At 48.7% G+C, this 27,273-nt stretch overlaps 1 protein-coding gene across 3 annotated transcripts in view; it reads left to right on the forward strand.

Moving 5' to 3' along the window:
* Positions 1-3,531: 3,531 nt before the first annotated feature.
* The window catches only part of LOC142317076 (putative C-mannosyltransferase DPY19L4), a 66,771-nt gene continuing 43,029 nt past the window's right edge, over positions 3,532-27,273 (forward strand). For all 3 annotated transcript variants that reach the window (XM_075353050.1, XM_075353051.1, XM_075353052.1), the window contains exons 1-6: positions 3,532-3,592; positions 7,885-8,040; positions 8,849-8,947; positions 10,430-10,554; positions 19,843-19,933; positions 25,141-25,262. In XM_075353050.1, coding sequence (XP_075209165.1) covers positions 8,028-8,040; positions 8,849-8,947; positions 10,430-10,554; positions 19,843-19,933; positions 25,141-25,262 — 450 coding nt within the window. In that variant the 5' untranslated portion in view covers positions 3,532-3,592; positions 7,885-8,027. The remainder of the gene's footprint in view (positions 3,593-7,884; positions 8,041-8,848; positions 8,948-10,429; positions 10,555-19,842; positions 19,934-25,140; positions 25,263-27,273) is intronic.

Below are 27,273 nucleotides of genomic sequence, written 5' to 3' on the forward strand. Positions count from 1 at the left end.
CCAGTCTCTCTCTCTAAACTAAAATCTTCAATCTCTCTCTCTTCTGGTATCTTCCCCTGTTCCCTCAAACACTCTATCATTACTCCATTATGAAAAAAACCTTCTCTTGATCCGTCCTGCACAAGCAACTACAGACCAGTCTCCAATCTCCCCTTCATCTCCAAACTCTTGGAGCGCCTGGTCTATTCTCGTCTTACCCGCTACCTTTCCACTCACTCCCTTCTAGATCCTTTACAGTCTGGCTTCTGCCCTTTACACTTAACAGAAACTGCTCTTGTCAAAGTGACCAATGACCTACTGACAGCAAAACATAACGGTGACCACTCTCTGCTTATTCTTCTTGACCTTTCTGCCGCCTTCGACACTGTTGACCACCATCTCCTTCTCTCTATGCTCCATTCTATCGGCCTAAAGGACACTGTTCTTTCCTGGTTCTCTTCCTATCTTTCTGGCCGCTCATTCAGTGTATCATTTGCTGGCTCCACATCTTCTCCTTTTCCTCTCACTGTTGAGGTCCCTCAAGGTTCAGTCCTTGGCCCTCTTCTTTTCTCCCTCTACACTGCCCCAATTGGAATGACCATCAGCAGATTTGGCTTTCAGTACCATCTTTATGCTGATGACACACAGCTATACACCTCATCCCCTGAACTCACCCCCGCTGTACTACAGAACACAAGTGACTGCCTGACTGCAGTTTGCAACATCATGTCTGCTCTCTATCTGAAACTTAACCTTTCCAAAACTGAACTTCTTCTTTTCCCTCCATCTTCCTACCTTTCTCAACCTGACATCTCCCTCTCTGTGTGTGGCACAACGATAAATCCTAGGCAGCAAGCCCGCTGTCTGGGTGTTATACTTGACACTCATCTCTCCTTCACCTCCCACATACAATCTCTTGCCCGCTCTTGCCGCTTGCACCTCAAGAACATCTCTAGAATCCGCCCCTTTCTCACAATGGAAATGACAAAAACCCTCACCGTGGCCCTGATCCACTCTCGCCTTGACTACTGTAACTCTCTATTAATTGGTCTCCCCCTAACTAGACTCTCTCCTCTACAGTCCATCCTTAATGCAGCAGCCAGGGTCACCTATCTGGCTAACCACTACTCGGATGCCTCTGCTCTGTGCCAGTCATTGCACTGGCTGCCCATATATCACATGATCCAATTCAAACTGCTTGTTCTCACCCACAAAGATCTCCACAATGCGGCCCCCCTACATCTCCACCCTCCTCTCTGTCTATCACCCCACCCGTTCTCTACGCTCTGCAAATGACTTTCGACTAACATCCACACTAATCCGAACCTCCCACTCCCGAATCCAAGACTTCTTCCGAGCTGCACCAAACCTCTGGAACGCTCTACCCCAAGAAGTTAGGACGAATCACAACTTACTCAGCTTCAGACGCACCCTAAAAACGCATCTTTTTAGGGCGGCCTATCACAATCCCTAGCCAAACTAATTTCACCTAATCCCTCCACAACTTCTCAGATAAGTACCCCACGTCAAACTCCATGGCACCCAAATGAATCTCAAGGTCCTGGCCAACTGATCCACGAAGCCATTATCTATCCCCCATTTTCTTGAGATGGCTGGATTGTCATTGTAAATAAGCACTTGTACCTTGTCCCCCCCCCCCATCTCACTGTAGATTGTAAGCTCTCACGAGCAGGGTTGTCTTTTTTTTCCCTTTAAATATTGTATTTTCGATAACTGTTACTTGTTTGTATATGATCCTTCTGAATTGTAAAGCGCTGCGGAATATGTTGGCGCTATAGAAATAAAGATTATTATTATTATTTATTATAAATAGTTCATGCATAATTTGGAGGTGTGCTTTGGGTCATTGTCCTGTTGTAGGATGAAATTGGCTCCTATCAAGCACTGTCCACAGGGTATGACATGGCGTTGCAAAATGGAGGGATAGCCTTCCTTATTCAAAATCCCTTTTTTGCATTGTACAAATCTCCCACTTTACCAGCACCAAAGCAACCCCAGACCATCACATTACCTCCACCATGCTTGACAGATGGCGTCAGGCTCTCTTCCAGCATCTTTTCAGTTGTTCTGCATCTTACAAATGTTCTTCTGTGTGATCCTCACCTCAAGAACACCTCAAACTTTGATTCGTCTGTCCATAACCCTTTTTTCCAATTTTCCTCTGTCCAATGTCTGTGTTCTTTTGCCCATATTAATCTTTTTCTTTTATTAGCCAGTCTCAGATATGGCTTTTTCTTTGCCACTCTGCTCTGAAGGCCAGCATCCCGGAGTCACCTCTTCACTGTAGACGTTGACACTGGCGTTTTACGGGTACTATTTAATGAAGCTGCCAGTTGAGGACCTGTGAGGCATCAATTTCTCAAACTAGCGACTCTAATGTACTTGTCTTGTTGCTCAGTTGTGCAGCGCAGCCTCCCACTTCTTTTTCTACTCTGGTTAGAGCCTGTTTGTGCTCTCCTCTGAAGGTAGTAGTAGACACCGTTGTAGAAAATCTTCAGTTTCTTGGCAATTTCTCGCATGGATTATCCTTCATTTCTAAGAACAAGAATAGACTGTCGAGTTTCACATGAAAGTTCTCTTTTTCTGACCCTTTTGAGAGTTTAATGGAACCAACAAATGTAATGATCTAGATTCTCAAGTAGCTCAAAGGAAGGTCAGTTTTATAGTTTCTTTAATCAGCGAAACTGTTTTCAGCTGTGCTAACATACTTGCACAAGGTTTTTCAAGGGATTTCTAAACATCCATTAGCCTTCTAACACAGTTAGCAAACGTAATGTACCATTAGAGCACTGGAGTGGTGGTTGTTGGAAAGGGCCTCTATACACCTAAGTAGATGTTGCATTAAAAACCAGACGTTTGCAGCTAGAATAGTCATTTACCACATTAACAATGTATAGAGAGTATTTCTGTTTAATTTAATGTTAGGTTCATCGAGAAAAAATGTGCTTCTCTTCAAAAAATAAGGAAATATCTAAGTGACCCTAAAATTTTGAACTGTAGTGTACATATCTCAAGATCTGATACAGGTCCATTCAATAATGTCAATTAGAAATTTAAAATTTGAATGTGTAAGAGATATATATATATATATATATATATATATATATATATATATATATATATATATATATATTGCAAATACAATATATATATATATATATATACATATATATATAATACAGTATAATATACAGTACAGTATATATATATATATATATATATATATATATATATATATATATAAAAATACAGTATAATATATAGATATATATATATATATATTACACATTACATTTTTAATGGACCCTTGCACATCATTGAATGGAGTGTATAGAGAATAAGTGTATCACTTATATAGTGTTTTGATAAAATATAATAATTCACCCCAGCCCCCTCTATCCCCCCACCCCCTGCAGTAGTGAGGACCCGGGCAGCCCTTCCAGCTGATCCCCGCTCTCCGGATGGGCCGGGCTCAGTGTTTTCAGAATGAATCCTCCTTTCTCTGCATCGGTAGTTGATTGAGGCTGCCTACTTCCTCCTTTCCCGTGCTGTGTGCGGACTGCACGCTCAGGAGGATCAGGACCTGCAGCTGGTAATGCGGGCTCTGGGCTGTGGGGGGCAGTGCAGGCCCGGGGGGTCGCTCCTCTTCCCGGTGCAGGCACTCTGCCCTGTGTGTGGACCCTGCAGCCCCTGACTCTTCTCTGGGGAGAGGTGTGCTGGAGACTAATGGCGTCTCATCACCTGGAGGCACTGACAGTAGAGGAGTCTTCTTCACTTCTTTTCTCATACTTTGCTCTCACATGTCCTTGTTCTCTCCTCTTCTGAGACTTTGCAGTGGGGTGTTTGTATGTTTTTCTTAAAAAACTTCTTCCATTAAGTACAATAGTGTCTTTCTAGTCAGGAGCTTGTTACAAAACTGCTGTAAAATCCACATGATTCTGCTTCTTTCCCAAATATTCTATTCTCTGCATTGTGGATCTGCAAAATTACACCTTATTGGGCCATAAAAGATGGTCCCTCGCTTCCCAGATGTGCACTAGAAGCGTGAATACATGGCCCATCTCCAGGAACTCCTCAATTCTATGGGAATTGGTCATGCAGGGATCTACCTTAGTAGTGAATGGAAAGAGCCACCTTCATGTCCAGCAATGCAGACAGGACCCCTGATCCCGAGATGTGAAATCCCTCCCTAAGGGCAGAGTCACACTTGCGTATCGCTTCTGATGCGAGAGCATCGGATGTAGTATAGAAACGACCCCCGGCTCAGGCTCTGCTGCGAGTGTAAGCCGAGTCTCATGCGACTGCGACCCGATCCTGAGATCGGCTCACAGCTGCGGAGGAGAGGGAGGGGTTAATCCCCCCATCTCCTCCATTATCAGCTGATGCATATATCGCACTGCACTGGGATAACATTCAAGTGCAGTCTGATGTTTCTCTCGCACCCATAGACTTGTATGGGTGCGAGTGACACAGCTCTCGCCGACAATCGCAGCATGCTGCGATTTTTTTTTTTCCTCTGTCCGTTCAAGGCTGAGGAAAAACTCGGAGATGTGAGCTGTAGTATTGTTTTAGGCTGCTTTCACACTTCCATCTTTTTGTGCGTCTTTTTTTGTCACAATCCGTCACCTTGAGTAAATACGGTAACCTGCAAAATAACTTGCAGGATTCAGTTTTTTCCCCATAGACTTGTATTAACGATGGATTGTGACTGATGGCCCTGCGTTGCATCCGCTGTGCGACGGATCAGTCGTGGAGTGACTGTCAGGCGGAAGCAACGCAGAATGTAACGTTTTTTTCTGTGCAGCGAAAAAAACTGGCAGCGACGGATGCGTCGGCGTCCATCGTGTGTTATAATGGAAGCCTATGGGCGGCGGAATCCGTCAAATGACAGATTCCAGTGACGGTTTCGTCTTTTAGCAACCGAGCATGCTCAGATGTGTAAATTCCTTTCTGGTTAGAATCTCTCTCTCCCCCCTCTCTCCTCTCTCTCTCTCTTCTATCTTCTCTTTCTCTCTCTCGGGATGGCTTCACATAGATTTTCCATACTAAATGACCTTTCACACAGAAAAAAAAAAAAACATACGACGGATCCGTTTTTTTACTGGATCCGTTGCATCAGTGTTAGAACAATCTCCGACGCATCTGTCCCATCAGTCACAAAATAGATTGTGACTGATACAAAAAAACGGAAGTGCGAAAGTAGCCTTAAGCGGGCTTTACACGCTACGATATTGCTAGCAATTTCTAGCGAACATTATCGTTACTGCAGGGTCACACGCACTTACCTGGTCGGCGGCGTCGCTGTGACTGCCGAACAAACCCTCCTTCAAGGGGGAGGGACGTTCGGCGTCACCGTGACGTCACTAAGCGGCCGGCCAATCAAAGCGGAGGGGCGGAGATGAGCGGGACGTAACATCCCGCCCACCTCCTTTCTTCCGCATTGCGGCCGGCGGCAGGTAAGGAGACATTCCTCGCTCCTGCGGTGTCACACATAGCGATGTGTGCTGCCGCAGGAGCGATGAACAACATGGATAAACAACCCTTACCGATTTTTTGAGTTTGGGACGACCTCTCCATGGTGAAAGATTTTCACCACTTTTGAGGTCGCTGGTCAGTGTCACACGCTGCGATATCGTTAATGACGCCGGATGTGCGTCACTAACAACTTGACCCTGACGATAAAACATTAACGATATTGTAGCGTGTAAAGCCCCCTTTAAATGGGGCCGAGTGCAGTGTGACATTTTTATGCAAGTCATACGCAAGGTGGACTCTCCACTAAAGCCGGAGTCACACGTGTGAGTATCTCGCACATCACCCGGCACAGCCGCACATTCTCCTGACAGGCCATGCTGGGTGATGCAATGCAAGACATTCGCAAGTGTCACTTCAGCCTAACTGTAGTGATGTGTCCTGCACTTGAGCAATAAATGTCCATGATGAATGTGGCCCTTTAAATACCTTGCAAAAACAAATATACCCCCCCCCCCCCCCGATTGCTTCTGACATATTCTGAATGGGTGAAGACTCCTTCCTTCCCCCTTTACCCCACTCTTGCCATGGCCTGGCTATCGGACCTATCTGCCGCTTCTCTAATGTATAGAAACAAGAGCAAGTTTAGTGTTGGAGGCAGCTGGGGTCCTGACTACTCCGGCCCTGTATACTGACCATACGGAGGGGGCAGTTTATTAATCTGCTCTTCGCTCCCTCTTACAACAGAGTTTGAAATTCCTCCAACACATGTCCGTTTCTGCCTCTTACACTCATACACCGTGTGCAGAATTATTAGGCAAGTTGTATTTTAGAGGGTTTTTTTTTATTTTTGATCAACAACTATGTTCTCAATCAACCCAAAAGACTCATAAATATCAAAGCTTAATATTTTTGGAAGTTGGAGTGGGGTTTTTTAGATTTGGCTATCTTAGGAGGATATCTGTTTGTGCAGGTAACTATTACTGTGCAGTATTATTAGGCAACTTAATAAAAACCAAACATACTCCCATCTCACTTGTTTATTTTCACCAGGTAAACCAATATAACTGCACAAAATTTAGAGATAAACATTTCTGACATGCAAAAACAAAACCCAAAAAAATTAGTGACCAATATAGCCACCTTTCTTTATGATGACACTCAGCAGCCTACCATCCATAGATTCTGTCAGTTGCTTGATCTGTTTACAATCAACATTGTGTACAGCAGCCACCACAGCCTCCAGACACTGTTCCGAGAGGTGTACTGTTTTCCTTCCCTGTAGATCTTACATTTTATTAGGGACCACAGGTTCTCTATGGGGTTCAGATCAGGTGAACAAGGGGGCCCATGTCATTATTTTTTCATCTTTTAGAGCTTTACTAGCCTGCTACGCTGTGGAGTAGTTGGATGCATGTGATGGAGCATTGTCCTGCATGAAAATCATGTTTTTCTTGAAAGATACCAACTTCTTCCCGTACCACTGCTTGAAGAAGTTGTCTTCCAGAAACTGGTAGTAGGTCTGGGAGTTGAGCTTCACTCCATCCTCAACCCGAAAAGGTTCCACAAGTTCATCTTTGATGATACCAGCCCATACCAGTACCCCACCTCCACCTTGCTGGCGTCTGAGTCAGAGTGGAGCTCTCTGCCCATTACTGATCCAGCCTCTGGCCCATCCATCTGGCCCATCAAGAGTCACTCTCATTTCATCAGTCCATAAAACCTTTGAAAAATCAGTCTTAAGATATTTCTTTGCCCAGTCTTGACGTTTTATCTTATGTTTCTTGTTCAGAGGTGGTGGTTTTTCAGCCTTCCTTACCTTGGCCATGTCCCTGAGTATGGCACACCTTGTGCTTTTTGATACTCCAGTAATGTTGCAGCTCTGAAATATGGCCAAACTGGTGGGAAATGGCATCTGGCAGCTTCACGCTTGATTTTCCTCAATTCATGGGCAGTTATTTTGGGTCTTTTTTGCCCAACACGCTTCCTGCGACCCTGTTGGCTATTTGCCATGAAACGCTTGATTGTTCGGTGATCACGCTTCAAACATTTGGCAATTTCAAGACTGCTGCATCCCTCTGCAAGACATCTCACAATTTTGGACTTTTCAGAGCTCGTCAAATCTCTCTTCTGACCCATTTTGCCAAAGGAAAGGAAGTTGCCTAATTATTAAGCACACCTTATATAGGGTGTTGATGTCATTACACCGCACCCCTCCTCATTACAGAGATGCACATCACCTGATTTACTTAACTGGTAGTTGGCTCTCAAGCCTATACAGCTTGGGGTAGGACGACATGTATAAAAAGTATCATGTGATCAAAATACTCATTTGCCTAATAATTCTGCACATAGTGTATTTGCTGTCTTGTCTACATATCTGTGTATAATGCATTACTTGTCCCTACTCAGGTCTGCTAGGGCTGATCGTCTTGGATTACCCCTTGTATCCTCCGGCCGGTGTCCCTGTATACTGAGCGCAGTGTCTGCTAATACTGAGCTTGAGGCAGAACCTCTCCATCCATCTGTAGGACACGCACTGACCGGACATTACAATGGAGGATGCAGGTGAGTACAGGCCAGGAGGAAAATGGGAATTGGGCTAGGTCTCGTGCCATGACAGGTGAGATAGATGCATAAGATATAAATATTGGAGTGGTGCATGCTCGGATTAGGCACATAGGTGACTATTGGTCCTTGTGCACGCTACAACCGGTCAGATTAGTGTGTGAAAAATCTGTAGCCTGCTGTGGACGAGCACATGGAGCTGTGGGTATAATTTACCTGATAAGCAGCAGTCTGAACACTGAACGTGGGTCATGGCGCCTGTCTGGCTCTACACCAGTTTAAGGAAACATGAGTATCTTATTATTTCAAACTTTTTTAACACAATACTGCAATTTGGTTTCAGTAGAAACAGGTCTGTGATCGCTTCTGCCCCTCCTTATATGTCAATCCCCTCCAATGGGAGCCCTCTACATCCATTGACCCCAGTGTTGGCCTGGGCCCAAGCTCCCCAACTGATGGCTGAGGTACAAGACCAGAGGAGCTGCTGCAATGGTGCTTCACTATAGATCCATCTGCCATGGGTGCTTGATCAGTGGGGCAGACGTATCCAAGTCCCAGAAACCCCCTTTTAGACTGACAGTAATGAGCTTGGCAAGCCTTAAGGCTGGTTTCACACAGCCTTCATTAATGGATCTGCTACACGCTGATGTCCAGACTGGCCGCAGGTCTCCAGCGTCCTGTGATGGTCAAGACAGGAGACCTCTTGGGCCGGTTCAGATGTCAGTTTCACACTTCTAGTATAGACTATCTAAAGCCTTCCAAAATGTGTATAAATTGTAAATATAGATATTCTCTTCTTCCCTTTAAGGTTTACATGGGGAGCTGAGGCAGAGGGCAAGGGCTTGTTCACCAGAATCACAGGACAGCACAAGGCCTGAAGAAGGCAATAACAATGAAGTACACAATGGTAAGTTTGTATATAAAACCAGTGCTCTGTGCTGGACCTCAGACTGTCAAGGCCCTGTCACACACAGAGATAAATCTTTGGCAGATCAGTGGTTGCAGTGAAATCATGGACATATTGTTCCATTTGTACACAGCCACAAACCTGGCACTGATTGTCCACGATTTCACTGCAACCACAGATCTGCCGCAGATTTATCTCTGTGTGTGACAGGGCCTTCAGTCTCGCTGCTTGTTAAATGATGGTCTTCCTCCTGCTTTCACCCTGCACCACATCCATCTGGATCCATATTATGTCTGGAGTGAGGCTATAATTTAGTGGTGTCTTCAACAGGGTGACACTTCATGTAGAGACAAGTCTGTGGTACACTTTTTTTTTTTTTTTTTTATAGGATTGTTAATAAAAATCCCCCCCCCCCTCCAACCCTTTCAGCTGTCCTATAGATGCTTAATTTCCCAGGTGTCTCCCTATAAGGCCTAAGCCACACGGCGAGAAAAACAGTGCGAGTAGAGTGCGATAAAACATCGCATTCCCCTCGGACCAATTCTAGCCTGTGTGTCAGCACACATGAGCGATTATTTTCTCAGCCCTAATCGGACTGAGAAAACAATCGCAGCATGCTGCGATTGTAATGCGAGACTCTCTCTCTCGCACCCAATCAAGTGAATGGGGTGAGAGAAAAATCGCACTGCACTCGCGGTACACCGGTGTGGATCGTGCGAGCACGATCGGACCTCAGTTGCAAGGACACACGCATGACACTCGGCTCTGCTGTACTGCCAGCACGAGCCGAGTGTCATACAAGTGGATCGCAGTAGTCCCCGTGTGGCCCCGGCCTAACTGTATACATTCAGCCACTCGTACAGCTGTATATCACCCCCCTCTGCCGTATGCATGTATTACTTGTAGCTGATGTTACGTGCAGCCTTTCTCTGCGGATACAGACCACTTATTGTATTTTGAGTGCACACTGGACTTGTCTGACCTGTAGATATTCAGCTTTTTGTGCTCCAGCAATTTCTGTGAAGCTATTGCTTTAAGAGACAGACCTCTGTATTAGGATGTCTATTAAATGACTTTGCTCCCATTGATCAGTCCCTAGAATCCTGTATGCAGTCTTCTATGACCATTTAATCCTCTAAATAAACAGTTTACCAGCGTCCAGCACATGGTTCCCACACACTTAAATTTGGTCCACCTTGTACTACCTGCATTAATCCTCCATCCCGGAGATCTGTGCAGATGGAGGAGGCCAGGTATTGAGTGACTTTCTCTATGGGGCTGGTCTCTACTCTCATACATTGGATAAAGTGTCTGGTAGATGAGTCAGAATCCTGCAGCGTTCCAGCTGTTAATCTACAGACTGTCTGGGCATGCTGGGAATTGTAGTTTTAGTTTTATGTAGCCTCACCCTTTTTATTACAAGATATTATTCACACCCTACATAGTCAGCTCCTGTCTAAACACAACACGTCTCTTCCCTAGGTTTTGACCTTCAGTGGTATCTGAAGATCTTGGTTGGTTGCCTCTTAATGCTTATCATTGGCATAATGTATGTAGTCTACCTTTCCATCTTTCATGAGCGCAAGTTCTGGTTTTCCAGCCGCAAGGTAAGTCATCAAACGTTGGGGCCCTTGGTTCACAAGTTAAAGCGCATAAGTCACCAGGATTTCTTTGTCGCTCCATTGGGAGACCCAGACAATTGGGTGTATAGCTATTGCCTCTGGAGGCCACACAAAGTATTACACTTAAAAGTGTAAGGCCCCTCCCCTTCTGGCTATACACCCCCAGTGGGATCACTGGCTCACCAGTTTTGTGCTTTGTGCGAAGGAGGCAACACATCCACGCATAGCTCCACTTTTTAGTCAGCAGCAGCTGCTGACTATGTCGGATGGAAGAAAAGAGGACACATATAGTGTCCCCAGCATGCTCCCTTCTCACCCCACTGTATGTCGGAGGTGTTTGTAAGGTTGAGGTACCCATTGCGGGTACGGCGGCAGGAGCCCACATGCTGATTCCTTCCCCATCCCTTTTTACAGGGCTCTGGGTGAAGTGGGATTTACCGGTCTCCAGGCACTGAGACCGTGCTCCATCTACAGCCCCTGGAGAAGATGCTGGATGGAGCGGAGTACATCAGGGACATGGCCCTGCTTCCTCAAGGTACTCTGTGTCCCCGTGCATTTGGCGCTCACACCGCAGCATGCTGGGTGTTGTAGTGCGCCGGGGGACATCAGCGCTGCGGCGCCTGTGCCATGGCCTCATTCAGCTTTGCTGAAGCAGGCTCACTTATGGGAATTGGTCGCGCCGGCCGCTGGGACTGCGGCGCGGCTGGCACTTGTAGTGCGCCGGGGACTTCAGCGCGGCCTGCGCTTTTACGGCGGCCGCGCTGATAACTAGAGTCCCCGGCTTTTGCGGCCTGCTTCCGTTCGTTCCCGCCCCCAGACCTGCCAGTCAGGAGAGGGGCGGGACGCTGGCCACTTCCAGGAATCGGTCGCGCCGGCCGCTGGCAGCGGCGCGGCTGGCACTTGTGGTGCGCCGGGGACTTCAGCGCGGCCCGCGCTTTTACGGCGGCCGCGCTGATAACTAGAGTCCCCGGCTTTTGCGGCCTGCTTCCGTTCGTTCCCGCCCCCAGACCTGCCAGTCAGGAGAGGGGCGGGACGCTGGCCACTTCTATGAATCGGTCGCGCCGGCCGCTGGAACTGCGGCGCGGCTGGCACTTGTGGTGCGCCGGGGACTTCAGCGCGGCCCGCGCTTTTACGGCGGCCGCGCTGTTAACTCGAGTCCCCGGCTTCTGGGCCTAGTCTCCCTTCGTTACCGCCCACAGCCCTGACAGTCAGGGTAGGGGCGTGACGCTGCATAGAGCAGAGCTGAGAGCTGGAGTATGTTTTGCATACTCCACCCCTCTCACTGTGTGCACTGTGAATCCGGATTCCCGCACTTTCTCAGGCACGCCCACGGCTTCCTTCTCTACAAGGACACCGGCAGCCATTAGTGTCAGTTTCTGTACGATACAGAGACAAGTGTGGAAGACCCTGGCATTCTGATAGTCACACAATCGCTGCAACAGGCGTTAAGCAGCACCTGTGGTGCTAACCCCACTAGTGCAGAAGTGCACTTATAGATATGCTTGTACTATATACATTGCACTGTTTGGTCGCACGTTGTATATACCCTCCTGGATTATGCGGAGGAGTTATCAGCATATTCTCTGTGTAAAACAAAGGTGCAGAACCACATGTTTTTCTATACAGCTGGTACAGCATGTACGGCTATACGGCCGGCAGGTACATAGACTCCCATTGTATGCACTAATGGCCAGGGGATGAGGACGGTGTCTGCAGTATTTACTGACAGTTTTTCTGAGACTATGGCTATGATACTAGAAGCCTAGCAGTCCGGACATGTCTCTCACAATATGGGCACTGTTGAATCATTGATCCATGGCCCCCCTCAGTGTGAATAACTAACAGCTCCGGGAATGTCACACGCATCCCAGAGTCACGGCTCTGCACGGACGTCAGTCCCAGACAGCCTAAGTGGGCTCGCTATGAGCGGCCTCGGTTTCATCAGGGTCCTAACAGAAGGACTCGCTGTGTAATGAGGCGGAAGTAGCGGCTCAGGATTCTGATCCTGAGACCGCTCTCAATCTGGATACACCTGATTGTGACGCCATAGTAAATAATCTTATAGCGTCCATCTATAGAATGTGGGTTATTTCTCACAGCTCCTCCAGTGGAGGAGTCAGCTTCACGTATTTTTCTGGACCACTCTGCCTTCAGAGAGGCAGTCCAGGAACACCACGCTTATCCAGATATGCGCTTCTCCAAACGGCTTAGGATACACGTTATCCCTGTCCCCTGACTTGGTCAAGGACTGGACCCAATGTCCCGAGCGGCATCCTCCAATCTCCAGGCTTGTAGCTAGATCCATAGTTGCAGTGGGAGATGGAACTGCAAACTCAAAGATGCCACTGACAGACAGATGGATCTCTGGTCGAAAGCCATCTATGAGGCTGTCGGCGCACCGTTGGCTCCGGCATTCTCTCCCTTGGGGCACTCCAAGCTATTTCAGCTTGTCTTACACAGATTGACACGGTTACACGTACATCTGTGCCGCAGGTGGCATCCTTAACCTCTCAAATGTCTGCATTTGTTTCTTACGCGATTCAGGTTGTCCTGGACTCTGCGAACCGTGCGGCGGTAGCCTCCGCTACTCCGTGTTTTTAAGCAGAGCCTGGTCTGCTCGTTAAGTGAATGGAAGGCAGATTCTGCTTCCAAAAAAGGTTGCCTAACCAGTTGCCTTTTTCTGCTGACCGACTGTTTGGTGAGCGTTGGATGTAACCATCAAACAGTCCAGGGGTAAGGATTCATCCTTTCCTCAGCCCGGACACAACAAACCCCAACAGAGCAAGAGGCAGTCGGGGTTTTCGGCCTTTTCGAGGCTCGGGCAGGTCCCATTTTTCCTCGTCCAATGTGGACTCAAAAGGATCAGAGGAGCTAAGATTCTTAGCGGGCTCAGTCTCGCCCAAAAAAGCGACAGTCTGAAAACCCGCTTCCAAGGCGGCTTCCTCATGACTTGCGGCCTCGGTCGGTAGCAGGCTCTCCCGCCTTGGCGATATTTAGCTGCCATAGGTCAATGACCATTGAGTGTGAGACATTCTGTCTCACGGGTACAGGATAGAGCTCACTTCTCGTCCTCCAACTCGATTCTTCAGAATTTCTCCACCTCCCGGCCGGGCCGCTGCTCTTATGCAAACAGGGTGCACTCTATAGGCAGAAAGAGTGATGACCCCCGTTCCTCTTCAGGAACAAGGTCACGGTTTTTACCCCAAATTCTTTGCGGTACCTATAACAACGGGCCGTTCCGTCCCGTTCTGGATCTAAAAATGCTCAGCAAGCTCGTGGACACCAGGCGGTTCCGGATGGAATCCCTCCGCCATGTCATCGCCTCAAGGTCCCAAGGATATTTCCTAGCATCATTAGGCATCAAGGATGCTTATCCACACGTGCCGATTGATCCAGAGCACTAGCGTTTCTACGCTTCGTTATAGGAGACGAACACCCTCTGTTCGTAGCTCTACCTTCCGGCTAGCGACAGTCCAACTGGTCTTCGCCAAGGTCAGGGCAGCAGTAGTCACAGTCCTGCACTCTCAGGGTCACTCTGTGGTCCCGTATTTAGACGATCTACTTGTCAAGGCACTCTCTTAGGAAACATGCCAACACTGCCCGAACGTTGCGCTGGAGACTCTCTAGAGTTTTGGGTGGATCATCAACTTTTTAAAGTCAGATCCGACCCCGACCCTATCGATAACATATCTAGGCATAGAGTTTCTTACTCTCTCAGCGATAGTGAAGCTGCCGCTAGACAAACAGCATTCACTACGGGCTGCAAGCTCTTCTTTAAGAACCAGTCGCACACATTGAGACGCCTCATGCACTTCCTACGTAAGATGGTAGCAATGGAGGCAGTTCCTTTCGCGCAGTTTTACTGCGTCCACTACAATGGGACATTCTCCGCCAATGGGACGAGGAGTCGACGTCCCTCAACAGAGTCGTCGTTCTTTCTCAGGCGGCCAAGGAATCTCTACGGTGGTGGCTTCTTCTCACCTCTTGGTCAAAAAGAAGGTCCTTCCTATCCCCGTCCTGGGCGATAGTTACGACAGACGCGAGTCTATCAGGGTGGGGAGCAGTTTTTCTCCACTACAGCGCTCAGGGTACGTGGACTCAGCAAGAGTCCACTCTTCAGATCAATGTTCTTGAACACAGAGCAGTGTACCTTGCCCTACAATCCTTCCAACAGCGGCTGGAAAGCAAGCATATCCGACTTCAGTCGGACAGCTCCACAGCGGTGGCATACATCAACCACCAAGGAAGAACGCGCAACCGGCAAGCCTTCCAGGAAGTCCGGCAGGTTCTGATGTGGGTGGAAGACACGGCATCCACCATATCCACAATTCACATCCCAAGTGTGGAAACTAGGAAGCTGACTTCCTAAGTCGCTGAGGTGTGGCCGAAAGAGTATGGTCTCCTCACCCGGACGGGTTTCAGGAGATCTGGCGCCGCTGACAGAGGCCGGACGTCGATCTAATGGCGTCACGGCACAACAACAATGTGCCAGCTTCATGGCACGGTTTCACAATCATCGAGCTCTGGCGGCAAACGCCTTAGTTCAGCATTGGTCGCAGTTCCAGCTACCTTAGGTGCCACCTCTGGCATTGTTGCCCAGAGTACTGCGCTAGATCAAGACCGACTGCGGCCGCGCCATCCTCGTCGCTACAAATTGGCCGAGGATGTTGTGGTACTCGGTTCTGTGGTGCCTCACGGTAGGCTAACCGGGGGCACTACCAGACCAATCAGACTGGCTGTCTCAAGGGCCATTCTTCCATTTGAATTCTACGGCCCTCAACCGGATGGTGTGGCATTGAGTCCTGGAACCTAGTGTCGTCAGGATTACCTCAGGACGTGGTTGCCACCATGAGACAGGCTAGCATACCAACGTCCGCCAAGATTGACCACAGGACGTGGAAGATGTTCTTATCTCGGTGCTCGGCGCAGGGTGTTTCTCCCTGGCCGGTTGCATCGTCTATGTTTCCTTCCTTCCTGCAATCTAGGTAGGAAAATGGGTTGTCGCTCAGTTCCCTTTAGGGACAAGTCTCAGCGCTATCTGTATTTTTTCAGAAACGACGACTTCCTCAGGTACGCACGTTCCTACGGGGAGTTTGTCTTCTCAGCACTCCGTACAAGCGGCCGTTAGAGCCCTGAGATCTGAACAAGGTTCTAATTGCTCTCCAGATGCCGCCTTTCGAGCCTTTGAAGGATGTCTCCCTTCCCGTTTTTCACGGGAAGTGGCCTTCTAGTAACGGTCTCGTCTCTTAGGAGAGTTTCCGAGCTAGCAACGCTCTCATACAAACTCCCTTCCTGGTCCTTCACCAGGACAGGGTAGTTCTGCGTCCGGTTCCGGAATTTCTCCCTAAGGTGGTATCCCATTTTCATATCAATCAGGATATCACCTCACCTTCTTTGTGTCCTCGTCCAGTCCATCAATTTCAGAAAGATTTGCATCTGTTGGTTCTGGTGAGAGCACTCAGGTTCTACTTCCCGCATGGCGCTCCTGCGCCACCCGGATGCACTCTTTGTCCTTGTCGCTGGTCGGCGTAAACAGTCGCAAGCTTCCAGATCCACCCTTGCTCGGGGGCTCGAGGAACCAATTCTTGAAACCTACAGTTCTACTGGGCTTCTGGTTCTCTCAAGGCCGAAGGCCCATTCTACCAGAGCCGTGGGTGCATCCTGGGCATTACGGCACCAGGCTACGGCTCAGCAGGTGTGTCAGGCACCCACCTGGTCGAGTCTACTTACTTTTACCAAGCATTATCAGATGCATACCTACGCTTCGGCAGACGCCAGCCTAGGTAGATAAGTCATTCAGGCGGCGGTTGGCCACCTGTAGGAGAGGGCCGTTTGACGGCCCTATCATGAGGTATTCTTTTACCCACCCAGGGATTGCTTTTGGACATCCCAATTGTCTGGGTCTCCCAATGGAGCGACAAAGAAGAAGGGAATTTTGTTTACTTACCGTAAATTCCTTTTCTTCTAGCTCCAATTGGGAGACCCAGCACCCGCCCTGTTTTCTCGGGGTTTTTCTGTTTTTTCGGGTACACATGTTGTTCATGTGGTATGGTTCAGTTCTCCGATGTTTCCTCGGATTGAATTGGTCTTTAAACCAGTTATTGGCTTTCCTCCTTCTTGCTTTGGCACTAAAACTGGTGAGCCAGTGATCCCACTGGGGGTGTATAGCCAGAAGGGGAGGGGCCTTACACTTTTAAGTGTAATACTTTGTGTGGCCTCCAGAGGCAATAGCTATACACCCAATTGTCTGGGTCTCCCAATTGGAGCTAGAAGAAAAGGAATTTACGGTAAGTAAACAAAATTCCCTTCTTTCCTATATAACTTAAGGCCAGAGCTATACTGGCACTATCAGGCTGATTCTATACATAACACTAGTTGTCAGCTAGTATGTATAGGTTTGGAAACACAAGAAAGTAAAGTTTGAAAAATTAGCAGCTTGTTGAGTGACAGCAGCTGCCGATCAGCTAATAACTGGGAGGAGAATTCATAGTTATCCCCTCCCCCTGGTACTTATGCTAATTCTATTATACAATCATTTTAGTTTGTGACTGAAAGGACCTGTGCTGATGTCGTACCCATGTGACCAGAAGGGGTGGGGCCTCAGCCAACAGAAAAATGTTCCTTTCTGGTATCAGCTATGTTGGCTGAGCCCCCACCCCTTGTCACATGGGTATGACATCAGCACAGGTCCTTTCAGTCACAAACTAAAACGATTGTATAATAGAATTAGCCTATGTAACAGGGGGAGGGGATAACTATGAATACTCCCCCTCTCCCAGCTATTAGCTGATCCTCAGCTGCTGTCACTCAACAAGCTACTAATTTTACAAACTTTACTTTCTTGTGTTTTCAAACCGATACATCCTAGCTAACACCTCAATGTATGTATAAAATCAGCCTGATAGTGCCAGTACAGGACTGGCTTTAGGTTATATAGGAAAATCCTGGTGATTGGTGTGCTTTAAGTGGTTTCAGGACTGTGCCGCTGCTGTGACCACCAGCACATGGCTGTAATCTCTGCGGCCAGCCCTGCTGTGGGTCTTCGGCGTTTATGCAGCACCCCAATGGGGGACGTGAAGGACTAGTCATAGCTTAAACCAATAGGCTTTTCCTGTAAGAGTCCTCCATGAATGATGGGTGGTGCTGCGCAGGTGAAAGTCAATGGTCCCTTCAGTAATGGAAATGCAGCCTGGTTTAGTTTATTTGCATACTGCTAGGATCTGTCTTCATTCATATGTCAGGATTATTTATTTTTAAAAACCCACAACTAGACTAAAATTCTTCTTTATAGAAGTAAAATATTAATATGCAAATGAGTCCTTAATTAGCATATAATGCTGATTGTATCATACAGCAGGTAATGTAAAGAGCCCCCAGGATATGGAGGAAGTGGTCTCTCTGCTTCTGGACAACCCCTTTAAGTGACTGCACACATATGAATATGCAATTGTGTGATATGCATGTTCCCAGACACAACCTGACTAGTGGGCACAGTCTCACTAAAGGCCACACTCACTAGACGGCTGCGCCTACTAGTCGGACACATCCACTCCATACACTTGTATTGAGTGAGGCTGTGCCCACTAGTCAGGCAACAAGCATATTACAGTTCTGTGACTGCCATTCACGGTTACCAGCAAATCCTCGAAGTTCGCTGTGTGCGATTCCGGCAGCTAAATAGGAAAGGGTTCTTTACAGTTAGAGCAGTCAGACTGTGGAATGCCGACCACAAGAGGTAGTAATGGCAGATACTATAACAGCTTTCAAAAAAGGGCTGGATGATTTCCTCAGTACACAACATTGTTGGTTATAAGTGACTTAGGGACAAAATGTAGAACTGGTGGAGGAAGGTTGAACTAGATGGACCGAGGGCTTTTTTTAACCTGAGTAACTATGATTCTTAGGTCTGCAGTCACATAGAGCGCCTGCACACAGACAATCTCTTTGACTGCAGTGCAGCTTGGTATGAGAAGATGTGGTGCAGCATGCAACTAGCTAAAAAATGGAAAATGTAGACATGTTGCACATACAATAACAAAGTAAACTTTGTAAAAAAAAAAAAAAAAAAAAAGTTGCATTAACCTCCCACTGTCTGCCAACTGCTGTAAATAATGTGACGTGTTGAAAGGTAATTGTGAGAAAACCTTTAGAAGTTGCTAAAGCTAGGGTCACACGTAGCGACGCAGCAGCGATCATGACTGACGACCTGACCTTATCAGGATCGCTGCTGCGTCGTTACATGGTCGCTGGTGAGCTGTCAAACAGGCAGATCTCACCAGCGACCAGTGACCAGCCCCCAGCGATGCGTGGAAGCGATGCTGCGCTTGGTAACTAAGGTAAATATCAGGTAACCAAGCAAAATGCTTCGCTGGTTACCCGATATTTACCTTGGTTACCAGCGCACACCGCTTAGCGCTGGCTCCCTGCACTCCTAGCCAGAGTACACATCGGGTTAATAAGCAAACCTTTGCTTATTTACCCGATGTGTACTCTGGCTACGTGTGCAGGGAGCAGGGAGCCGGCATTTGCAGCCTGAGAGCGGCGAACGCTAATAACTAAGGTAAATATCGGGTAACCAGCGAAGCACTTCGCTTGGTTACCCGATGTTTACCTTGGTTACAGCTTACCGCAGGCTGCCAGAAGCCGTATCCCTGCTCGCTTCAGTTCGTCGCTCTCTCGCTGTCACACACAGCGATGTGTGCTTCACAGCGGGAGAGCAACGTCCAAAGAATGAAGAAGGACATTCAGCAACGACCGGCGACCTCACAGCAGGGGCCAGGTCGTTGCTGGATGTCACACACAGCGACAGTGACAGGACGTCGCTGCTACGTCACAGAAAATGGTGACTTAGCAACGACGTCGGTGTCGCTGTGTGTGACACCACCTTAAGCCTTGAGTCTCACTATACGTGTTGAGGCATTATGGCTGGTTTCTTTTTCTGTAGCTGCTCCGTAATGGAGAATGTAGCAGAGCACATGTTATCTGTTTGCATAATTACCATGCACCACCATCTCGACAGTTGTGTAACTTCCTACCTCTGAATTTGGAGACTGGCTCCCTCTACATAGTACGAGGCAGGAAGTCTTACACAGCTGTAAAAATGGTAAGGCTGTGGAGAACCTGGACTCCACCTTTTTTTTTTTTTTTTTATAAATACTTAAATTTACAAGGTGTCCATAATGGATTATCTAACCCATAGCCCTAATTCCCTTACCCCTCTATTTAGCAATGACTGTCAAAGATCAAGATTCTTGTCATTATTTTCTCTTCTAGGACATTGATCGAGAAATCACCTTCCAGGGAGATGGAGCAATTTACTATTCGTTCTATAAGGACATGCTCCGGGCACCAACATTTGAAAGAGGTACAGAGTTAAAGTGAACTGGTCAGGTGCAGTATGTATCCAGAACCACGAGCAGTTCTGGGTGCATATTACTAACCCCTGCCTAACTGTCCCTGTATCTAGTAGCAAACATAAAGAGATCTTTAGAAAAAGTATTTCTAAAGATCTTTTGTCATACGCTAATGAGGCTAGCGACTAGTTGCAAGGGTGTTACTTCTCTTGGCTAGTCGGCCCCCTTAGCATATTAGCGCGTCCCTGTGGGATTACGAGCATGTTAATGAACCGGATTAAGTTAGACAAAGGGCACCACCCATTGGGATCTCCCAGTATACATAATAACAATAAAAACTCCTAAGGGCGTGCCTCCTTCTGGAACAGTGTCAAGAACACCAAACAAATGGACCGTATTAAGTTAGACGAAGGGCACCACCCATTGGGATCTCCCAGTATACATATATTCAGAGCATGTTAATGAATGCGCAGCGTCAGAGGCATGGGCGTTCTCACCTCTCGGCTGTCACTGCTGGATTTCGGCTTAGTGTGCATGATCAGAAGTCCAGGACTTCCAGTGATGCGTACTATGACGCCGGGTGTACGGGTCCCGGTTTCAAACAGGTGTAGTGCATATGACCAGAAGTCCTCTGACTTTCTGGGGGGTGTCGCAGTGGGGGTGCGGTAATCACAGCGCGACTTCCACAGCACAACACCAGGATCAGCCGCAGTTCACCGCCACCGTGCTCAGGGGAACAGTGATGCACACAGCATACGCTTTGGTCTTCACAGAGATGGTGAAGTCTCCTCCCAGAGCTGTGATCTGGACAACCCAGGTGGCGTGTCCAGGTCACAGCAGGGAGCAGCTACAGTGTAAGAGGTATGGTAGTCGGCCACTGACCTCTTATACACAGGGACTGTCGTATTTGAGGTAACTGTCATTACACACAGCAAATCCAAGATGGCAGCCCCCAGTGTTTCAGTAAAAATAGAATTAAATAAAAGCTAAATAAACAATGAATTTTAATTTTGTATTAAAAATAATTGATTCCATAATCACTATTAATACAAAAGTTAAAATACACGGCTCCTTCCCTTTTAAAGGGATGAGCTGCGGCCACCAGCAGTGATCCCTTATATAACGCATTCCAGAATCTATATATATAATTGCCTTATTCTGTCTGTCTGTCTGTCTGTCTTGCTCCAAAATTGTGTCCTTACGGTGACACAAAGCTGATTGGCCGCTGGGCTCGTCATGGCCCCGCCCCCCGCACGGATTGGCCGCTCGCCCAGGCTGTGCCCCCACACGGATTGGCCGGCCGCTCGCCCAGGCTCCGCCCCCCCCCCCCACAGATTGGCCTCTCGCCCCGGCACCCTGCAGGCATTGGCAACTCGGCCACGCCCCGCCCCCCCTCACGCAATGCACGCTAGCTCTGGCCCCGCCCCCCCCACGCATTCCCCGAACCGACACGGTCACGGAGCCACGACTACCAGGTGAGTACTGTACCCCTGGGAGCCCACATCAGCGTACGCCGCCAAACCAGCCGACACATACCCTCGTATTGCTGGGGCTGGCCGGCGTATGCTGGTGTGGGCTCCCGTGCGAGCGGGGGACGAGATACGCTGGTAACCATGGTAGCATAGTTACCAGCGCATCAAGGTCCTGCAGCGGCGGAAAATACACACACGCACACACATAACAGCACACACACACACATACACACACACATACACACACACATCAGATCACACTCACTCTCACACACACATCACATCGCATCCACACATCAAGGTCCTGCAGCGGCGGAACATACACACATGCACACACATAACAGCACACACACACACACACATCAGATCACACTCACTCTCACACACACCTCACATCGCATCCACATACTCACAGCATCCTGGGATATCGCTTGCTTCTCGGCGGCGATACTGTGCTGTGAGCTTCCAGGACCTGCCGGAGGATCACATGGCCTGAAGCATGTGGTATCTCCGGATGTTGTGAGTATGAGCGCGTATGTGCAATATCGTCAATGCGTGTGTGCGTGAGTGTATGCGATCGGGTGTGTGTGAGTGTATGCGATCGGGTGTGTGTGAGTGTATGCGATCGGGTGTGTGTGAGTGTATGCGATCGGGTGTGTGTGAGTGTATGCGATCGGATCTGTGAGTGTCGGCAGAGGAGCACGGCGTGCTGGAGGAGGCTGGGTGGAGAGAAGCTGATCCTGGGGAAGGCTGGGATGGGGAGGCTGAGAGAAGAGAGGCTGATGCTGGGGGAGGCTGAGGCTGGGGTAGGCTGGGAGGAGAGAGGCTGATGCTGGGGACCGAAAAGGCTGATGCTGGGAGGAGAGAGGCTGATGCTGGGGGAGGCTGAGGCTGGGGTAGGCTGGGAGGAGAGAGGCTGATGCTGGGAAGAGTGAGGCTGATGCTGGGAAGAGAGGCTGATGCTGGGAAGAGAGAGGCTGATGCTGGGAAGAGAGAGGCTGATGCTGGGAGGAGAGAGGCTGATGCTGGGGGAGGCTGGGAGGAGAGAGGCTGATGCTGGGGATAGAAAAGGCTGATGCTGGGAGGAGAGGCTGATGCTGGGGACAGAGAGGCTGATGCTGGGGACAGAGAGGCTGATGCTGGGGACAGAGGCTGATGCTGGGAGGAGAGAGGCTGATGCTGGGGACAGAGAGGCTGATGCTGGGGACAGAGAGGCTGATGCTGGGGACAGAGAGGCTGATGCTGGGGACAGAGAGGCTGATGCTGGGGACAGAGAGGCTGATGCTGGGGACAGAGAGGCTGATGCTGGGGACAGAGAGGCTGATGCTGAGGACAGAGAGGCTGATGCTGGGAGGAGAGAGGCTGATGCTGCGGGCAGAGAGGCTGATGCTGCGGGTAGAGAGGCTGATGCTGGTGCAGCATGGGGGATGGAGCACGATGCGGGGTGCGCAGCATGGGGGATGGAGCACGTTTGGGAGTGCGCAGCATGGCGGATGGAGCACGTTTGGGAGTGCGCAGCATGGCGGATGGAGCACGTTTGGGAGTGCGCAGCATGGCGGATGGACCACGTTTGGGAGTGCGCAGCATGGCGGATGGACCACGTTTGGGAGTGCGCAGCATGGCGGATGGACCACGTTTGGGAGTGCGCAGCATGGCGGATGGAGCACGTTTGGGAGTGCGCAGCATGGCGGATGGAGCACGTTTGGGAGTGCGCAGCATGGCGGATGGAGCACGTTTGGGAGTGCGCAGCATGGCGGATGCAGCACGTTTGGGAGTGCGCAGCATGGGGGATGCAGCACGTTTGGGAGTGCGGAGCATGGCGGATGGACCACGTTTGGGAGTGCGCAGCATGGCGGATGGACCACGTTTGGGAGTGCGCAGCATGGCGGATGGAGCACGTTTGGGAGTGCGCAGCATGGCGGATGGAGCACGTTTGGGAGTGCGCAGCATGGCGGATGGAGCACGTTTGGGAGTGCGCAGCATGGCGGATGGAGCACGTTTGGGAGTGCGCAGCATGGCGGATGGAGCACGTTTGGGAGTGCGCAGCATGGGAGATGGAGCACGATGGGGGGTGCGCAGCATAGGGGATGGAGCACGATGGGGAGTGCGCTGCATGGGGAATGGAGCACGATGGGGAGTGCGCTGCATGGGGGATGGAGCACGTTTGGGAGTGCGCACCTCCCCCCAACACACACGCACGCACGCGCGCGCACTGCACAACACACCACACACACACACTGGGAACCACAAACAACTGCCCTACACAGACACCCACACACACAGACAACGCTGCACACACACAACACCCAACATACAAACACCGCGGCACACACAAATATACGCACATACCGCACAACACACACATTGCACAAAACATACCTCCCCCAAAACACACCACACACACACAAACCGCGCAACACACACACAACGCTACAGACACACAGCGCTCCACAACGCAACACACGCAACACACATACAACACCGCTCTCACCCCCCGTTACACCCAGACAACACCCAGAACATGTACAGCGTCCTACACAAACACTTGGTAACTACACACAACAACATCTATATATATATAACAAAAATCATACATGAACTACACAATAAATTCTAGAATACCCGATGCGTAGAATCGGGCCACCTTCTAGTACTATATATAAGAGCTCAGGCCGCTCTGTATAACCTTAAAAAACAACTTAAGGCCCTGTGCGCACACTGCGTTTTTTGCCTCAGTTTTTGCTGCAGAAAAGCTGCAGAAAATGTTCATAACCTTTCTGCAGTCCTTCCCCAGCAAAATTTATGAGAAAAACAAAATGCTGTGCGCACACTACGATTTTTTTTTTTTACCTACAGGTTTTTGCTGCAGAATTTCTGCAGCAAAAAGTAGCATGTCTTCTTTTTGCCATAGATAATGGTAAAATAACTGCAGGGACCAACCCATGGAAGCAAGTCATTTATCAGTGCGCACAAGGCCTAATAATACTCGGGGAGGTGGGGGGCGGTCCAATCCGATGGGTGTCGCTGCTCTCGGTCCATCACCTCCTCTACAGCTATTGACATCCTTCTGCCCAGCCTCATGTGCATGATGCGTCATTCACAGTGAGGCTTACATTGCACTCCTATGCATGCGCACTTTGATCTTCCTTGCTGAGGGCAGAGCAAAGTAATGTGCAGGCGCGAGGAAAGGTCATAGACCACCCGTACTCTACAGTACTTTGAGCTGGGCAGAGCAAAGTGCGTAGGAGCGTAATGGTAACTTCTGTGTGAATGATGCAGGACACGTCATGTGCATGGGGCTGAGCAGGAGATCGGCAGCAGAACCCGGACCGCCCCCCCCCCCAGGTGAGTATTATAAAGTTGTTTTTTACGTTTTACAGAGCGTCCTGGGCTCTTATACAGCATTCTAGAATACTGTATATATAAGAGCTTACTGGTGGTGGCTGCAGCTCATAAGGGGAGACGCCTGGTGATGGGTTCCCTTTAAGAGATGCTTAGACAACCCCCCATCATTAGAGCAGAGAGCCATAGAAAAGAGCAGCACACGCTGGTGCACTTTTGCATGACAATCCACAAAGGGTGACCACTTGCAGCTTTCCCTGGCAACATGGCTGAGCACCAAAGGTTTCAGCAGCCAGACCTGCAGCATTGAGGGGCTCAGAGTAACATGGGGTACATCGCTGAGCGGCTCCTAGGCAGGTATGGGCCATTGTACATGTAACTGCTTTATATTCTATTCTTTGCAGGAATAATTGAGCTGCTCTACAACAATAAGACTGTCCCCATGAGAACTCTGAATATCATTCGGCAGCTGGCGCTGTACCCAGAAGTGTTTGCTGCTTTGTTGTACAAGCTTCTGGGAAGACAGGTAAACCATAGCCACCATCAGTCCTACACAACTATCTACTGTCCATAACCAGACTTGTGTGCTTTCCTGACGGTGAAACATGTGGTTCTCCTATCTCTACCTGATCATCTAATGGATCAGTATCTGGTGGTCTCAGTTTCACTGTAACATCCAGTGCTTAATATGAATGCTCTTGACGTCTTAACAACCCTCATATCAGCACTTGATTTGTTCTAGAACCACCAGATTACCAGGGATATAATCTACAATTTAGAAGTTTAATCAATCTGATACATCCAACTAACCACTATCTGAGGTGATAAATGTCAGTGTTTAACCCCTTCACGACCATGGACGGATATATCCGTCATGGAGCGTGTCCCGTTAAGCCCCGCCCCCTGCCGCGGGCAGGCGGCGGTCAGCACACATATCAGCTGTTTTCAACAGCTGACATGTGTGCCTGCTAGCCGCGGGTGGAATCGCTTCCACCCGCGGCCATTAACCCCTTAAATCTTGCTGCCAAAGTCTGGCAGCAAGATCTACATGCGCGCGGCCATGTGTTTTACTTACCGCCGCCCCCACCGGAAGTCACGTGCGTGATCACGTGACTATCGGTGGTTGCCATCGTAGCACAGGGTCATGTGATGACGACTGCAGCTATGATGTTTCACTTTCGTTTTCCCTCGGCACGGAGCAGAGGGAAACAGAAAGTGACTGTATCTGCTGTTTACAGCTGTATAGCTGTGATCAGCAGATAGTGCAGAGCGATCGGATTGTTGATCGCTATAGCCCCCTAGGGGGACTAGTAAAATAAAAAAAAAAGTTTAAAAAAAAGTTTAAAAAAACCCCCAAACACCTAAAAGTTCAAATCACCCTCCTTTCCCCCCATTGAAAATTAAAGGGTTAGAAAATAAATAAATATACACATATTTGGTATCGCCACGTTCAGAAATGCCCGATTTATCAAAATATAAAATCAACTAATCTGATTGCTAAACGGCTGAGTGGCAAAAAAATTCCAAACGCCAAAATTACGTTTTTTGGTCGCCACAAGTTTTACGCAAAATGCAATAACAGGCGATCAAAACATAGCATCTGCGCAAAAATGGTACCATTAGAAACGTCAGCTCGAGACGCAAAAAATAAGCCGTCACTGAGCCATAGATCCCAAAAAATAAGAACGCTACGTGTTTCGGAAAATGGCGCAAAACGTGCGCCACTTTTATTGGACACACTTGGGAATTTTTTTTAACCCCTTAGATACAAGTAAACCTATACATGTTTGGTATTCACAAACTCGCACCGACCTCAGGCATCATAACCACACATCAGTTTTACCATATAGTGAACACCGTGAATAAAACATCCCAAAAACTATTGTGCCATCACACTTTTTTTGCAATTTTTCCACATTTGGAATTTTTTTGCTGTTTTCCAGTACACCATATAGTAAAACTTATGGTTTCATTTAAAAGTACAACTTGTCTCGCAAAAAACAAGCCCTCATATGGCAAGATTGACGGAAAAATAAAAAAGTTACGGCTCTCGGAAGAAGGGGAGCAAAAAACAAAAACGGAAAGTGCCCCGGGGCTAAAGGGGTTAAAAAGATTCTTAAGGCCCAGTTACACACAACGACTTACCAGCGATCCCGAAAACGATGCGACCTGATAGGGATCGCAGGTAAGTCGCTGGGAGGTCGCTGGTGAGATGTCACACAGTCAGATCTTACCAGCGATGCAGGAACAATACAGGTCGCAGTAGCGACCTCTATAACGATCTCAGCAGTCACTGTGACCCTGTCACACAGTGTCAAACACAGCGATGCGTCCTGCCCAGCAGGACATCGCCTTTGAAGAAAATGGCTTAGACCATTCTGCAACGACTAGAGATCTCACAGCAGGGGCTTGATCGCTGGTAGATGTCATACATAGCAAGATCGCTAACGGGATCGCTACTGCGTCACAGAAACCGTGACTAAGCTGCGATCTCGCTAGCGATCTCGTTATGTGTGACGGTACCTTTTTGTTTCTCC

The sequence above is a fragment of the Anomaloglossus baeobatrachus genome, chromosome 6 (assembly GCF_048569485.1).
Source record: "Anomaloglossus baeobatrachus isolate aAnoBae1 chromosome 6, aAnoBae1.hap1, whole genome shotgun sequence".
NCBI classification, from domain to species: domain Eukaryota; kingdom Metazoa; phylum Chordata; class Amphibia; order Anura; family Aromobatidae; genus Anomaloglossus; species Anomaloglossus baeobatrachus.